The sequence below is a fragment of the Bison bison genome, unplaced genomic scaffold (assembly GCF_000754665.1).
Source record: "Bison bison bison isolate TAMUID 2011002044 unplaced genomic scaffold, Bison_UMD1.0 scf7180017864471, whole genome shotgun sequence".
Taxonomy (NCBI): domain Eukaryota; kingdom Metazoa; phylum Chordata; class Mammalia; order Artiodactyla; family Bovidae; genus Bison; species Bison bison.
Window position 1 is genome coordinate 25,378,509 of NW_011495032.1, and position 17,073 is coordinate 25,395,581.

At 37.5% G+C, this 17,073-nt stretch overlaps 1 protein-coding gene across 3 annotated transcripts in view; it reads right to left on the minus strand.

Annotated features, from left to right (window-relative positions):
* ICA1L (islet cell autoantigen 1,69kDa-like) overlaps window positions 1-17,067 on the minus strand; it is a 58,894-nt gene extending 41,827 nt beyond the window's left edge. For all 3 annotated transcript variants that reach the window (XR_827138.1, XM_010860991.1, XM_010860990.1), the window contains exon 1: window positions 16,806-17,067. Coding sequence is in view for 2 of the 3 variants with exons in the window: in XM_010860991.1 (XP_010859293.1) it covers window positions 16,806-16,825 (20 nt within the window). In the remaining variant the exon portion in view is untranslated. The remainder of the gene's footprint in view (window positions 1-16,805) is intronic.
* Between the last annotated feature and the right edge of the window lie 6 nt (window positions 17,068-17,073).

Consider the following 17,073-nt stretch of genomic DNA (forward strand, 5'->3'; position numbering starts at 1 on the left):
GCTGGGAAAGATTAAGGGCAGGAGGAGACGGGGACGACAGAGAATGAGATGGTTGGATGGCATCACCGACTCAATGGACATGGGTTTAGATAGACTCCGGGAGTTGGTGATGGACAGGGAGGCCTGGCGTGCTGCAGTTCATGGGATCGCAAAGAGTAGGACGCGACTGAACTGAACTGAACTGAGCCACTAGGAATGCAGGCTTAGGCAAAATCAGTGAAGAGTACAAGTCTTCACAGTATCAGAAGAGAACCTCTCTTCCCTACCCCAACTCACGTGCTAATATAGCTCAAAAGTATATGCCTGAAAAATAAAGTGTATGTCTGGCCTGTTTCCATTCCCTTACTAGTTTCTTCATAGGAGACAAAGAGTAACTTATCTGATTGGTGGTGGTTTAGATGCCAAGTCATGTCCGACTCTTGCAACACGATGGACTGCAGCCAGCCAGGCTCCTTTGTCCATGGGATTCTACAAGCAAGAATACTGGAGTGGGTTGCCATTTCCTTCTCCAGAGGATCTTCCCGACTTGATTGGATTTCAGAGTGATCAACTTAGTCCTCCCTTTCCTGTTTGAAATCTATCCTGCCTGCAGAGAGCACACATTCCCTGGCAAAGGGAACACAGTGTCTGGGTGGGTAAATCTGAGAAAGGTGAGATCTGCACATCTGTGGTTTTTTATAGAAATGAAGTGTTAGTTGCTCAGCCAAGTCTGACTCTGCAACCCTGACTGTAGCCCGTCAGGTTCCTCTGTACATGGAATTTTCCAGGTAAGACTACTGGAGTGGGTAGCCATTTCTTTCTCCAGGGGATCTTCCTGACCCAGGGATCAATCCCGAGTCTCCTGCACTACAGATTCTTTACCATCTGAGCTACCAGGGAAGCTGTTTTTGACAGAGGGCACTGCTAAATCTGCTTGCCACTGAGGGGCTGAGTTAGATTAACACAATGAAAACCACAAACAGGCACATCCTAGATAAACTGCTTAAATCCAAAGAGAAAAACTATCTTGAAGCAGAGAAAAATGGTGTATTACATAAAGGGGGACAAATACATAAATGAGATGCAAGTTCTCAAGGAAAACAACAAAGCCCAGACTGTAATGGAAAGATAAATTTAAGGTGTTGAAAGAAAGAAAGAAAAACTATCAACTCATAACTCTCTATTGAAACTGTCCTTTAAAAATGAAATCAAAATAAAGACATTATCAGATAAAGAACTGAGACAATTCACGGCTGGGGACTTTTAGAAATGCTAAAAAATTCTAAAGGGAAATTACAGTAGTAATTTGGATCTACAGTAAAGAGATGACTGGAATTGATAAATGTCTGAATAAACATAAGACTTGTCTTTTTTCTTAATTTCTTCAAAAGTTTTATAGTTTAACACACACGGACAACAGTAAAATGGTAGCTCAGTCACCATTCTGTCATTTTTTGTCATTTATATGTCTTCCCTACCACCTTACTCCATAATCGTTTTCATCATCATCACCATTATATGATTCCTTTTGGTAATACTTCCATACATTGAAATGTACAATTTTTAGCTATATACTTTTGACAAAAAGATATTATGTTACAGAACATTTCCAGCACCCCAGAAATTTCCCTTGTATCCTTTTCCAGTGGATGCCTAACCTATCGCAAGCGATGTTTTGCTTTTTGCACCTTTAGTTCTCCTTTCCTACTTTGTTCTTTATCACTGAACAGTCATCCATTGTATCAATATTAACAGTATGTTTTAACTTTCAACTTGGAATTAATTGTAAATAAATCTGCTATGAACATGCCTAAACAAGTCTTTTCATGGACAAATGTTTCACTTCTCTTTGATAAAACCTATAAATGGATTTTTCTGTCAAAGGATTGGTGTACATTTTATAAAAAACTGTCATTTTACATTCCCATTAGCAATGTGTGAGAGTTACAATTGTTCCACAATCTCAGTAACACTTAATGTTGGCAGACTTCTTAGTTTTATCTGTTCTAGTTGTGTATTGGTATTTCCTTATGGCTTTAATGCATCTTTTTCTGATGACTGACGGTAGTGAACACTTTTTCAGGTGCCAATTGGCCTTCTGTAAATGCTCCACTGTTTTAAGTCTTTTGCCCATGTTTAAATTGGGTAGTCTTTTTTTTTTTTTTACTATTGAGATGTAGAATTCTAAGATTTAGATTGGGATGGCACTGAATCAACAGATCAATTTGTGAAGGATTGGCATCTTAATAATTTTTGAGTCTTTCAACTCATGAATATAGCATTTATCTCCATTTATTTAGGTCTTCTTTGATTTCTCTCAGCAGTGTTCCGAAGTTATTTTAGTATAAGTTTATTGCTTTTAATTTATTCCTAAGTATTTTTGGTCTTTAGATGCTTTTATAAATAGCACATCTCCTAGTCTCAGCAAAGCTCTTTCTATCTGTATATTTTACTTTACTAAACTCCACATTTTTATTTCCTGATGTTCTCATCATTACATGAAATTGTGGGATCTTTGAGGGGACCCCAAAAAATGGTATAACTTTTCCCTGAATTATTCTAAACTAGTTAAATAATATAGTATAGTATCTGGAGGCCAAAATATATTATTTTTGTTTTTTTTTTTTTTTTACAGATAATAGCAAAGTTTGTGAATATAGTTTAGTGTGAGGTAACTGGTCCTCCTAACTAAGCATCAAGACTAAACAAATTTACCAACCAGTCAGGTAATTCGGTTTATGGAAGGCTTCCCCATATGGGAAGTGGAAGATTTCTTTTATCCTATACTTTCCTTCTTTCCTCTTATATAGGACAATACTTTAAAAGTTCATTTAGTGAATCCTGTGGGGAGAAATTCTCTGTTTTGGTACCTGTGAAACTCTATTTTGCCTTCATTCATAAATGACAGTTTAATTGTTTATAAAAAATATAAGGCTGGCAACAACTTTCCTTTATTTTCTTTTTTAAAGCTATCATTATCGATCCATGCAAGACTCATTCTTTTGTTTCGTCATTTACTTGTACCTTCCTTTTTAACCCCTTCCTCATATCTATCTCCCCTCACAATCATTCTAATGTGTTTGATGTGTGCCTTTTTATTTGAATGCGTTCTTAGAAAATGTTATATACATATGCTAATCTCCACAAATGATATTGTGCTGTAGATTTCATTTCTGATTTTTCAGGGTTTTTTTCACTCAGTACTTTAAGTGCTATATATGTTGCTATGTATCCATCTCTTTTGCTGTTTCCATTATATTAACATTTCTTGCTGCTGCTGCTGCTGCTGCTGCTGCTAAGATGCTTCAGTCGTGTCCAACTCTGTGCGACCCCACAGACGGCAGCCCACCAGGCTCCCCCGTCCCTGGGATTCTCCAGGCAAGAACACTGGAATGGGTTGCCATTTCCCTCTCCAATGCATGAAAGTGAAAAGTGAAAGTGAAGTCGCTCAGTCATGTCTGACTCTTAGCGACCCCATGGACTGCAGCCTACTGGGCTCCTCCGTCTATGAGATTTTCCAGGCAAGAGTATTGGAGTGGGGTACCATTGCCTTCTCCATAACATTTCTTAGTGTTCCTTAACTCTTTGAAGACAGAATCCCTACACCTTAGTTCATCTATTGTAGTCAATGGGTCTGGGCTCTACTGCCCCTCCTTTTTCTCTTTGAATATTTGAAAAAGTGTTTTAATCTGTGATGTCCTGAGGTTGTCTAAGATGCATTTATGTAGATTTTTTTTTCATTATGGAGGTTCATATTTTAATCTTTCGCTCTAGAAAGTTTTAAGCTGTACTCCCTTCAAATATTCCTTTTCAGCCATAATTTCTTCTTTTTATCTGAATCTTCTATTGGGTGTTATTCTTGATATGTCCTATGTTTTGGATAAAAATAGTTCATTTTTATATCTGTTTTTCTGTCCTATATTTTGGACAAGTTCTTTAGTACAATGTTCCAGTTTATAAACCTTCCAGTTTAAAAATTCTCTTTTCAATTCTGTCCAGGCTAGAGTTCATTCCACCTACTGAGGTTTTTTTTTTTTTTTTCAATCCAGTGACTTTTTCTTTTTTAATGTTCAAGATTTCTAATTGGCTCTTTTTAATATTCTAATGAGAGCCAATTAGAAATCATGGACATTAAAAAAGAAAAAGTCACTGGATTAAAAAAAAAAAAAACAACCTTAGTAGGTGGAATGAACTCTAGCCTGGACAGAATTGTATTTTTAATTGGTTCTTTTTTTTAATATTCTAATTCATTGGAAAAGACTCTGACGCTAGGAGGGATTGGGGGCAGGAGGAGAAGGGGCCGACAGAGGATGAGATGGCTGGATGGCATCACCGACTCGAGGGACATGAGTTTGAGTGAACTATAGGAGTTGGTGATGGACAGGGAGGCCTGGTGTCCTTCGATTTATGGGGCTGCAAAGAGTCGGACACGACTGAGTGACTAAACTGAACTGAATATTCTAATTTTGTATCCTTTTTAATAACATCATTCCATAATTTTTCTCTTTAGCACTCTAAATATATAGAACTCTTAGACTTTTTACCTGGAGTAAATTCATGTTCCAAGTATTGACTGAATTCCAAATATTGGCTGAATTCTACAAGCTTATTGTGAGTATATAATCTTTACTTTTTTCTTTCTTCCTCTCTGGTTAATCATCCTTATCTAGTGATTATCTATAATCCTTAGTTGTCTCCACTTAACTTTCAGGGTGTCTACTTCCACAGTGTCTTCTACTGATATTTTAGGGCCCCTGATACAGTGCTATCTGAAATACCTTTGGTGTATTCAGGTTACTGAAGGACCAGTGCAGGTGAAACACTTCATTTCTACCAAGCTGCAGAAACTGAATCCCCAGAAACAAGGACCTCATTGTGTATTAGGAGCTCAGTGCATTTGTTTCTGTCCACTCACTGCTGTGTCCTTCTGTTCTGTTTCTAGTCCATGTTTATCTTATTATCTAGCCAAGATAAACTTTCTGGGGTTTGTTTTATTTTTTATAATTACTATGAGTTTGATGCAAAACTTACTATGCCATCTAAACTAGAAATCTCCTTTATTTTTCTTTTTCTGGCTTCACCACAGGGCATTCAGGATCTTGCCTGATCAGGAATCAAACCTGTGCCTCATGCAGTGGACACACAAGAGTCCTAACCACTGGACTGCCAGGAAGTCTATAATCTCCTTTATTTCCAGAAAGTGTACAGTATTTTTTACTTGAACACAGTCACCTTGTAGACCACTTTATTCATTTTTGCACTATATAATATTTAAATCTGTATTTGAAGCTATCTCCTGGATATGGAATACAAATATTAGAATAAAACAAATCAGTATTCTCTTTAGAGGTAGTTCTGTACTCACCTTACTTATTTCATTACTGTGTAATCACTAAGAAACAAGCGAAACAGACTGATGGTAATATGCAAACTGAAGCTCTGAAATCCCCTGGAGAAAAATAATCTGTGAAGACTTAACTAAATATAACATCACTGTTTGATGCAATTAAGGAAATACATTAGCCAAGTTTGCTGTTTAATATTAATGTAGTATTCTTGATTACTCTGGCTCTGAAGCCATGAATTTTCTTACAAACACAATCAGCATTTCCCGAAAGATTCAGAGTTTACTAGTAAATTCAACTTGAGTGAAGGCAAAACTGACAGAAAACACTCCAAAATGTCAACAAAGGTTTTCTCTGCAGTGGGATAACAGATGACAGTTTTCTGCAGTTTCCAAGTTTGCTACAATTAACATGTACAACTAGCTATTGTATCACTCTTATGAAAAACATTTACTTGATTATCAACGTTTTTGCTTTTGTTTTTTTAAAATTTACTGCTGTATATTGTCACCCTGCTTATTTAACTTATATGCAGAGTACATCATGTGAAATGCTGGGCTGGATGAAGTACAAGCTGGAATTAAGATTGCTGGGAGAAATATCAATAACCTCAGATATGCAGATGACACCACCCTTATGGCAGAAAGCAAAGAGGAACTAAACAGCCTCTTGATGAAAGTGAAAGAGGAGAGTGAAAAAGTTGGCTTTAAAACTCAATATTCAGAAAACTAAGATCACGACATCTGGTCCCATCATTTCATGGCAAATATATGAGGAAACAATGGAAACAGTGACAGACTTTATTTTCCTGGGCTCCGAAATCACTGCAGATGGTGACTGCAGCCGTGAAATTAACAGATGATTGCTCCTTGGAAGAAAAGCTATGACCAATCTAGACAGCATATTAAAAAAGCAGAGATATTACTTTGCCAACAAAGGTCCATCTAGTCAAAGCAATGGTCTTTCCAGTAGTCATGTATGGATATGAGAGTTGAATTATAAAGAAAGCTGAGTGCTGAAGAACTGATGCTTTTGGACTGTGGGGTTGGAGAAGACTCTTGAGAGTCTCTTGGACTGCAAGGAAATCCAATCAGTCCATCCTAAAGGAAATAAGTCCTGAATACTCATTGGAAGGACTGATGCTAAAGCTGAAACTCCAATAATTTGGCCACCTGATGCGAAGAGCTGACTCATCGGAAAAGATCCTGATGCTGGGAAAGATTGAAGGTGGGAGGAGAAGGGGGTGACAGGAGATGAGATGGTTGGATGGTATCACCGACTCTATGGACATGAGTTTGAGTAAGCTCTGGGAATTGGTGATGGACAGAGGGAGGCCTGGCGTGCTGCAGTCATGGGGTCGCAAAGAGTCTGACATGACTGAGCGACTGAACTGAGGAAGTGATTACTATTTAACACCAGCAGCCTTTATCCAAAGTAAGAGCCATTCATTTATTGTTATATATTAAGTACTTATACTTTTATGTAGCAATTTTACTTATCTGAAATGCGTCAGAACTAGTTTAACTCCATAAAAATATCTGAGAAGTCAGAGAATTCCCTGGTTGCCTAGTGGTTAGGGCTCAGTGCTTTCACTACTTTTGCTGGGTTCAGTCCCTGGATGGGGAACTAAGATCCCATAAGCTATGTGGCATGGCCAAATAAAAAGTCAGAGGAGTTAAAATAGTTATTACAAAGACTATCACATACACATTATTTTTAAGGGAGCTCCTATTCCTCTCTCCTGCCAACAACCTCACACTGTCACTATTTGCAGGTAACATGATATTATTCATAGAAAATCCTAAATATACCATGAGAAAACTATTAATGAATTTGGTAAAGTTGAAGGATACAAAATTAATATGCAGAAATCTGTTGTATTTCCATATGCTAATAATGAACTATCTGAAGGAGAAATTAAGAACAATCCCACTTACAGTCATGTCAAAAAGAATAAAATACAGAGAAATAAATCTAAGGAGGTAAAAATCCTGTACTAAGAAAACTGTAGAATGATGATGAAAATAACTGAAGACTACCCAAAAGGATGGAAAGATAAACTGTGCTCATGGACCAGAAGAATTAATACTATTAAAAAGATCATACTACTCAAGGAAATCTACAGAGTCAATGCAATCCTAACAAAATACCAATGGCATTTGTCACAGAACTAGAACAAATAATTCTAAATCTGTATGGAAACACAAAAGACTCTGAATAGCCAAAACAGTCTTGAGAAAGAACAGAGTTGGAGGGATCATGCTGCTTGATTTCAAACTATACGACAAAGCTAAAGTCATCAAAGCAGTATGGTATCGCCACTAAAACAGATACATAGATCAATGAAACAAAACAGAGAGCTCAGAAATGAACCCACACCTACACTGGTAATTAATCTATGACAAAGGAGGCAAGAATATACAGTGGGGAAAAGAGAGCCTCTTCAATAAATGGCTTTGGGAAAACTGGACAGCTATGTGCAAAAAAATCAAACTGGACTACTTTCCCAATGATAAAAAAAAATTTTTAAATGGATTAAAGACTTAAATACAAGACCCCAAACCATAAAACTTCTAGAAGAAAGCATAGGCAGTATGTGCTTTGAAATTGATCTCAGTAATATTTTTTGACTAAGTTTTAAAGACACTTGTTAGTTCACAGTAACATAAACACTTATTTGGTTTAATAAAATTATAATACAGCTATACTGGGGAAGAACAAAAGGGGATTGTGGTGGTGAAGGAGAGCTAGTCCTCATCTGCCATATAGAAAGTAAGTAGATAATGTTTTAAATTAATAAATCAAAATGTAGCATATAAACATGTGATTTAGAAAAGGTAAGGTAAGTCACTTCAGTCGTGTCCGACTCTGTGCGAGCCCATAGACGGCAGCCCACCAGGCTCCCCCATCCCTGGGATTCTCCAGGCAAGAACACTGGAGTGGGGTGCCATTTCCTTCTCCAATGCATGAAAGTGAAAAGTGAAAGTGAAGTCGCTCAGTCGTGTCTGACTCTTAGCGACCCCATGGACCACAGCCTACCAGGCTCCTCCGTCCATGGGATTTTCCAGGCAAGAGTACTGGAGTGGGGTGCCATTGCCTTCTCTGGTGATTTAGAAAATACCAGCAAAAACACAGAGGTGAAGGTATGAGACACTGGAGATTGGAACTGGAGCAGGAATGGGAGAACTGCTTTTATACATTATAATCCTTTTAACACTTGACTTTTAAACATTATGGACATGTACAACTTTAACAAAATAATAATTATGAAAAAATAAGCCTGAATGTGAATTTTACTAATTAAAACAGAATGGCACTGATACTAGAACCATAAAACAGTGGAAACAAATGAAAACAAATATACAAAGAGATTTAAAAAAAAATAAAAAGAATGTAGTATATGGTCTATATGTTAATTTCCTAGGGCTGCTGTAACAAATTACCACAAACTTGATGGCTTAAAACAACAGAAATTTGCCATCTCAGTTCTAGAGGCCAGAAATCTGGAACTAAGGTCTTAGCAACCCTGTACTTACTGTGCGACTCTAGGGAAGAACACTGTCTTCCCTCTTCCACCTTCTGGTGGCTGCTGGTAGCCCACGGCCAATAGCAACGTAACTCCAACCTGCCTCTATCTTCACATCACCTTCTCCTCTCTGTATGTGTTTAATCTCCCTCTGTCTCTCTAAAAATTGAGGACACTTATGATGGTTCTCAGGACCCTCCCAGGCAATCCAGAATAATCTCAAGATCCTTCACACAATCTAATCCTAACCACATCTGTAAAAATTTTACCATATAAGGTAACATATACACAGAGTCCAGGAATTAGGACTTTTTATCTTTGGGGATCACATTTAGCTCACTACAGTGAATGTAGCATTTCAAATCACTAGGAAAGTGATATATTATTCAATAAATATTGTTAGGATAATTAACTGTCTATTTGGAGGAAAAAAGTGTTTTATTCTCAGTCAGTGTAAGGATGGTTCAAAATTTAAATGTTAAAATATTGTAACAGTGACATGTGAAAATATAGATGAATGTCTGGGGCCAGAAAACTTAGGTGGAACCAGGCACAGAAATCATGTAAGATATTGTAAAAAAAAATCCTAATTCATATAACAAAATGGGCCATAAGTAAATCTGGAAAAGAAATAACTGGGTAAAGTGAGATATAAAGAAGAAAAAGTATTTTTAAATTAGAGAATTCATAACTCAATAGTGAAAAGATAAACTAATTTAAGAATAAGGGTGAAACAAGAATAGGCAATTCACAAAAGGATTTCAAAAGCCCAATGTTTTGTGTAACATACACAAAAATGTTATTTAATCACGTTTGTAACTAAAGCACAAATGAAAGAAAAATATGTTTATCCTTTTGGATGAGCAATGATTTAAAAGATGAGCGAATGAGCACATGTCTGTATCATTCCTTTCCCTGGAGAGACTACTTTCTTCCAACCAGTAGGTTGTCTTCTCATTTCGTTTGTTTCCTTTGCCATACAAAGCGTTTAAATCTAATTAGGTCCCACCTGTTTATTCCTGCTTTTATTTTCTTTACCTTAAAATTAGGCAGAAGGAGATTTCCCTGGGGTCCAGTGGCTAAGACTCTGCACTCCCAATGCAGGTCACCCAGGTTCCATCCCTGGTCAGGGAACTAGATCGTACATGCTGCAACTGAGAGTTCTCCTGTCCAACAACAGATCTCTCAGGCCATAACAAAGATTGACAATCCCATGTGCCACAACTAAGACCCAGCACAGCCAAGAAAAGAAATAAATTTTGTTTTAAAAAGGCAGAAAACCTGAATAGACATTTTTTCAAAGAAGACATACAGATGACCAACAGGCTAATGAAAAGATACTCAACACGGTTAAACAGCAGGGAAATGCAAATTAAAATTCCACAATATCACCTCACACCTATCAGAAAAGTTTCCATAAAAAAAGAATACATACAAAGAGTACTGGGGAAGATGTGGAGAACAAGAACCCTTGTACATTGTTGGTAAGAAGATAAACTGGTACAGTCATTGTCGAAAACAGTATGGCAGTTTCTCAAAAACACTAAAAATAGAACTACCTTATGACCCAGCAATTTCACTCCTGGGTGTATATATCAGAAAAAAATAACACTAATTTGAAAAGAGACATGTATCCCAATGTTCGTAGCACCACTGTTCACAGTTGCCAAGATATGGAAGCAACTTAAGTGTCCAGGGCGTCCCTGAAGGCTCAGAAGGTAAATAATCTGCCTGCAATGTCGGAGACCCGGGTTCAATCCCTGGAGAAGGGAATGGCAACCCACTCCAGTATTCTTGGCTGGAGAATTCCATGGACAGAGGAACCTGGCAGGCTACAGTTCATGGGGTCAGAAAGAGTTGGACATGACTGAGCAACTACCACTTCTACTTCCACTTACTAAATGTCCATCAATAGACAAATGGATAAATAAGATATGGTATATATACATACAATGGAATACTATTCAACCATAATAGAATGAACTTTGTCATTGGCAACAATATGGATGGACTTGGAGGTTATTTTGCTAAGCGAAATAAGTCAGAGAAATACAAATACTGTATGGTATCACCTATAACTGGAATTTAAAATACAACAAAAAGGAAACAGACTCAGATATAGAGAAAAAAACTAGTGGTTACCAGTGGAGAGAGGGAAGAGGGGAGGGGGAAATAGAGGTAGGAGATTAAGATGTACAAACTACTATGCATAAAATAAATAAACTGCAAGGGTATATTGTACATCACAGGGAATATAGCCAATGTTTTAAAATAACTATAAGTGGTGTATAACTTTTAAAAATTATTGTACACTTGCAACATATAATACTCTACATGAACTATATCTCAATTACAAATAAAATTTTAAAATCCCTCTATTCATTAAATCAGGTTCCCAATGAGAAAAAAACTACCACATTTCATAGCACTGATCATTCAGATATGATTCAAATCAAATCCCTTACGATTATATAGTAGAAGTGACAAATAGATTCAAGGGATTAGGTCTGATAGACAGACTGCCTGAAGAACTATGGATGGAAGTTCGTGACATTCTACAGGAGGTGGTAATCAAGACCATCTCCAAGAAAAAAAGAAATGCAGAAAGGCAAAATTGTTGTCTGAAGAGGCCTTACAAATAGCTGAAAAGAAGAGAAGTGAAAGGTAAAGGAGAAAAGGAAAGATATAGCCATCTGAATGCAGAGTTCCAAAGAATAGCAAGGAGAGAGAAGAAAGCCTTCCTCAGCGATCAGTGCAAAGAAATAGAGAAAAACAATAGAATGGTAAGGACTAGAGATCGCTTCAAGAAAATTAGAACTACCAAGGGAACATATCATACAAAGATGGGCAAAATAAAGGACAGAAATGGTATGGACCTAACAGAAGCAGAAGATATTAAGAAGAAGTGGCAAGAATACACAGAAGAACTATACAGAAAAGATCTTAATGACCCAGATAACCATGATGGTGTGATCATTCACCTAGAGCCAGACATCCTGGAGTGTGAAGTTAAGTTGGCCTTACAAAGCATAAAGAGGTGATGGAATTCCAGCTGAGCTATTTCAAATCCTAAAAGATGATGCTGTGAAAGTGCTGCACTCAATATGCCAGCAAATTTGGAAAACTCAGCAGTGGCCACAGGACTGGAAAAGGTCAGTTTTCATTCCAATCTCAAAGAAAGGCAATGCCAAAGAATGTTCAAACTACCGCACAATTACACCCATCTCACACTAGCAAAATAATGCTCAAAATTCTCCACGCTAAGCTTCAGCAGTACGTGAACCAAGAACTTCCAGAGGTTCAAGCTGGATTTAGAAAAGGCAGAGGAACCAGAGATCAAATTGCTAACATCCACTGAATAATAGAAGAGCAAGAGAATTCCAGAAAAACATCTACTTCTGCTTTATTGACTATGACAAAGCCTCTGACTGGGTGGATCACAACAAAGTGTAGAAAATTGTTTAAGAGATGGTTATACCAGACCACCTGACCTGCCTCCTGAGAAACCTGTTTGCAGGTCAAGAAGCCAACAGTTGGTACAGGACTTGGAACAATGGACTGGTTCCAAACTGGGAAAGGAGTATGTCAAGTCTGTATATTGTCACCCTGCTTATTTAACTTCTATGCAGAGTACATCATGTGAAATGCTGGGCTGGATGAACCACAAGCTGAATCAAGACTGCTGGGAGATATATCAATAACCTCAGATATGCAGATGATACCACCCTTATGGAAGAAAGTGAAGAGGAACTAAACAGCCTCTTGATGAAAGTTAAAGAGGAGAGTGAAAAAGCTGACTTAAAACTCAACATTCAACAAACAAAGATCATGGCATCCGGTCTCATCATTTCATGGCAAATAGATGAGGATACAATGGAAATAGTGACAGACTTTATTAATTTTCTTGGGCTCCGAAATCACTGCAGATGGTGACTGCAGCCATGAAATTAAAAGACGCTTGCTCCTTGGAAGAAAAGCTATGACCAACCTAGACAACATATTAAAAAGCAGAGACATTATTTTGCCAACAAAGGTCCATATAGTCAAAGCTATGACTTTTCCAGTAGTCATGTATGGATGTGAGAGTTGGACGATAAAGAAAGCTGAGTGCAGAATTGATGCTTTTGCACTGTGGTGTTGGAGAAGACTGTTGAGAGTCCCTAGGACTGCAAGGAGATCAAACCGGTCAATCCTAAAGGAAACCAGTCCTAAATATTCATTGGAAGGACTGGTGCTAAAGCTGAAGCTTCAATAGTTTGGCCACCTGATGTGAAGAACTGACTCACTGAAAAGATCCTGATGCTGGGTAAGACTGAAGGGAGGAGAAGGGAACAGAGGATGAGATGGTTGGGTGGCATCACCAACTTGATGAGTTTGAGCAAGCTCCAGGAGTTGGAGATGGACAGGGAAGCCTGGTGCACTGCAGTCCATGGGGTCGCAAAGAGGCAGACATGATTGAGCGACTGAACTGAACTGAGAGCACTGAAGCCAATGAATAAATGTCAGATACAATGAAGTCTGCATTAGATTTAAAGAGGATGTCCAAATCTGACTAGCATCTCCACTAATCTGAAGCAGATTTGATTTTGGCAAATTGAGTAGGTTCTGAAGAACAATTCCAATGATTAATCACTAATTTGAAGACATGAATTCTTGTGCAAGCACAGCCAGACTTAAGGAGACAGTTTACTTGGCCTGTCTTCCTCTACTATCATATGCTTGCAAAGACGACTACTGAAGAAGAGATCATTGTGTTTATGGTGGGAAATGTTTCTTTTAAGCTCTTCTGGTTTCTATGAAGGGCAATTTTCTATAAATATTCCCAGCTTCTTGCCCTTTTTCTCCTACAGTGAGAAACCTGACTGGTGAATTAACCACTGGTCCATATTTCTTGACTGAGTAGAGCTAATCTATCAAGCCAGAGAATTAGTGAATTAGGTCTTTTTTTAAACCTCTAATCCACCACTTGCAACCTAATCAGAATGAGGTAAAAGTCTTAGGCAAGTGTGTCTATTATGAAGACCCAAACTTTCCCTTGAGCGGGCTATTTCAGGTATGGATTAGGGGACAGAAATATTAAAAGACCATTGATATGATACACATCCTCTAACAGTTCTCTCAATATTAAAGTTTATCTCCATCTTCCTAGGTCTTGACCACATCTGAATTGGTTTCAATCTTAAGGGATAACAAAAAGGTGAGAGGTATTATGTACTGGGCTCCCTATACCCTACAATGGCCAGGGTGTTTTTAGTTCTGCCTGCCAAGAGGCAAGGCATGGCTGCAGAGAAACAGAACGAGCTGGTAGTGAACCTTGCACAGTAGACAAAAGCACCCTAGAATAACCACAGATTTATCAGTATTCACCTGCCTCTGGAACCAGTGACTACACATGCTAAGGGAAACCGCTTAAAGAGAACATATAAAAACTGTCCCCAAGAAGCCAATTAAAGAAGAGATCACAATAAGGTACCTATTCACCTATGCAGCCTCTGAAACTGTTATTCCAAGGTACAGGGATATATAATAAACTACTTCCACTACTCTTGGGCAAAAAACAGGCCAGAACAGAACTGTTCTTTCCAACAATAACATGCAAAATAAATAACATGAAAAAGTAGCACTACAGGAAAAGAAAGTGAAACTGAAGTCACTCAGTTGTGTCCAACTCTTTGTGATCCCATGGACTGCAGCCTACCAGGCTCCTCTGTCCAGGGAAGGGTACTAGAGCAGGTTGCCATTTCCTTCTCCACGGGATCTTCCCAATCCAGGGATCGAAATCGGGTTTCCCGATTTCTGTCTGCAGGCAGACACTTTACCATCTGAGCCACCAGAGAAGCCACAAGAAAAGGAGGGATCATAACACAAGAAAGGGGAAAAATACATACATCTGAAAAATTGCTTCATTGAACAGGTTTAAAGAAACACTGGTCTGCCTGAAGATAAATGGACCAAAACTCCATAAAAGAGATTATTTCAGTAAGGGCTAAAGGAAGCTAAATATATAAAGAAAAATACGAAAAAAAAAAAAAACCCAGAGAATTCAAAACTACATTAGAAACAATTCCAAGTAGAATAGATACTTCAGAAAACTAAGTTAATAATACTGATGACAAACCTGGGAAGATCATTCAGAATGAAGATTATAAGATAAAGGTGGTTTGATTTAAACAAAGTGGTTAGACAGAACAAAATGATGTATAGGTTTGGAATATAAACAATTGAGATCTAATCTAAGTAATATTCTTGGACAGAGAAAGAGACATATGGAAAAACCAAAATATTCAAGAATATAAAGCTGAAAACTGAAGGGGTTCATCGTGTTCCAGGAAAAATCAATACAGAATGATCAAGAATAAGATATACTGTGGAATGTTGCTGAATTTTAAGGGTAAAGAAAGAATGCTACTAGGATCTAGACGAAAAAAGAGGACCACCTACAAGTTAAATTATTTATCCTGACCTCAGGCATCTCCTCAGCCACATTAGATTATGGATACAAGTGAGAGACTGTCCAGTGCTGAGGGTAAAAGAATATGACATGGAATTTTCTACATAACTGTAATACAACTGTAATGGATATATAACATTTCATTTGTATGGATGTACTATAATCTACTTGACTGGTCTATTGTTGACACATATTTAGACTGCTTCTAGAATTTTATTATTTCAAACCATGCTGAAATTAATAAACATATATGTATTATTTAAAATACATGTAAGTGTACTATAAAATTAATTCCTGGACAGATAACGGCTGAATCAAGAGTTTACGCATTAAAAAACTTTAAACCTAAAGTGATATTTGCAAATGAATCAACAAGGGGAAAAAAATCATCATCATAATAACACAATAAAGAATTACATAGAAAGCAAATATTGGATGCGAGCAGAAGTTTGAAAAGTCTGACTTCAGAAAAAAGGAAACACATAACAGATGAAAGAAAAACACAATGGAAAAGGGGAATAAGGATATTATACAACAAAAGCCAGTTCACATGAGGAAATCTTTCCAGTCACAGACATACTGAAAAGTCTTTCACACACCCCATCTGTTGTTGTTAAAAATTTAAAGGAGGCACAATGAGTACTGAGAAAGGTAAACAACAAAGGAAAAGGAAAAATTTTTAATAAAGCATGTACTACCACACAATGAAATATTTGACAGAGTTTGACAGTACAGTAGAACAAAACAATACTGCTTTATATCTGATATTTAATATTTTGTCCCAGTTCAGTCATTGGTATAAATTTTATTGCTTTATAATAAATATTTCTAAAAAAAATATGGCTTCCTAGTTTTTCCACCAGTCTTAATGTTTGCAGTTTTTACACTTCGGACTGGCTGATCTCTGAGCAACCACCTAACCCTAACATTAATTACTGTTAATTAGAACAATGTCTTGCACATAACTGTTTCAACGTCAAGATGTACAATAATTTTGCACTATTAAATACATAATTTCAAAGCATACTGGATATGTCAGGCAAAGACGAATACAAAAGCGACTAGAAAGTTTAGTCATATAAAAAATATATACATACCATTGGATGATGTTTATTTGGCCAGTAAATTATTAGTATAATTAACTCCTACTAAAGGATGAGGGCACCTGTGGCTACTGCATAAATATTGATGTGAAGATCATTAAAGGAATATCACCTTACAGTGCGTTAACTGAGTCAGAACCAAATCAATACATACTTAAACCCCAAATCATGGTTAAACGTTATCTTCCCAATAAGCTATTCCACAGTGATCCATAGTTTATGATAGCTTTTATGCTCCGTGCATCAAGATAATCTATTACTTGAAAAATAACCCCACCGCCTCTACCGGCAAATCCACAGCATCGCGGGTTAATTGCCAGGATGGATTTTTTTTCCCCCTCCCTTCTCCATCTTTCTCAGAGCATCAGGTATTTAACTGCTGACAGCACTTGGGCACTGACCAGGTGATCCGAGTTTCCATGACCGCCTAGGATCGGTCCGTGACGCTGGAATAAAGGCCTCGGGCTGCAGGATTTGTGCGCCGGGACTCTCGGCAGGTCCTGCCGGCCGCACTTCGTCTTAAACCGCGCCTTTACTTAGGTTGTTTTTACCCATTGCTAGCCATTTAATTTCTAAAGAAGACATTCCCATTACAAAATAACGACAGGAAAATAACAAGATAAAAAGGAGGTCAGGAGGAAAGCACCTAAAGGCCGGGAGCATCTGCTT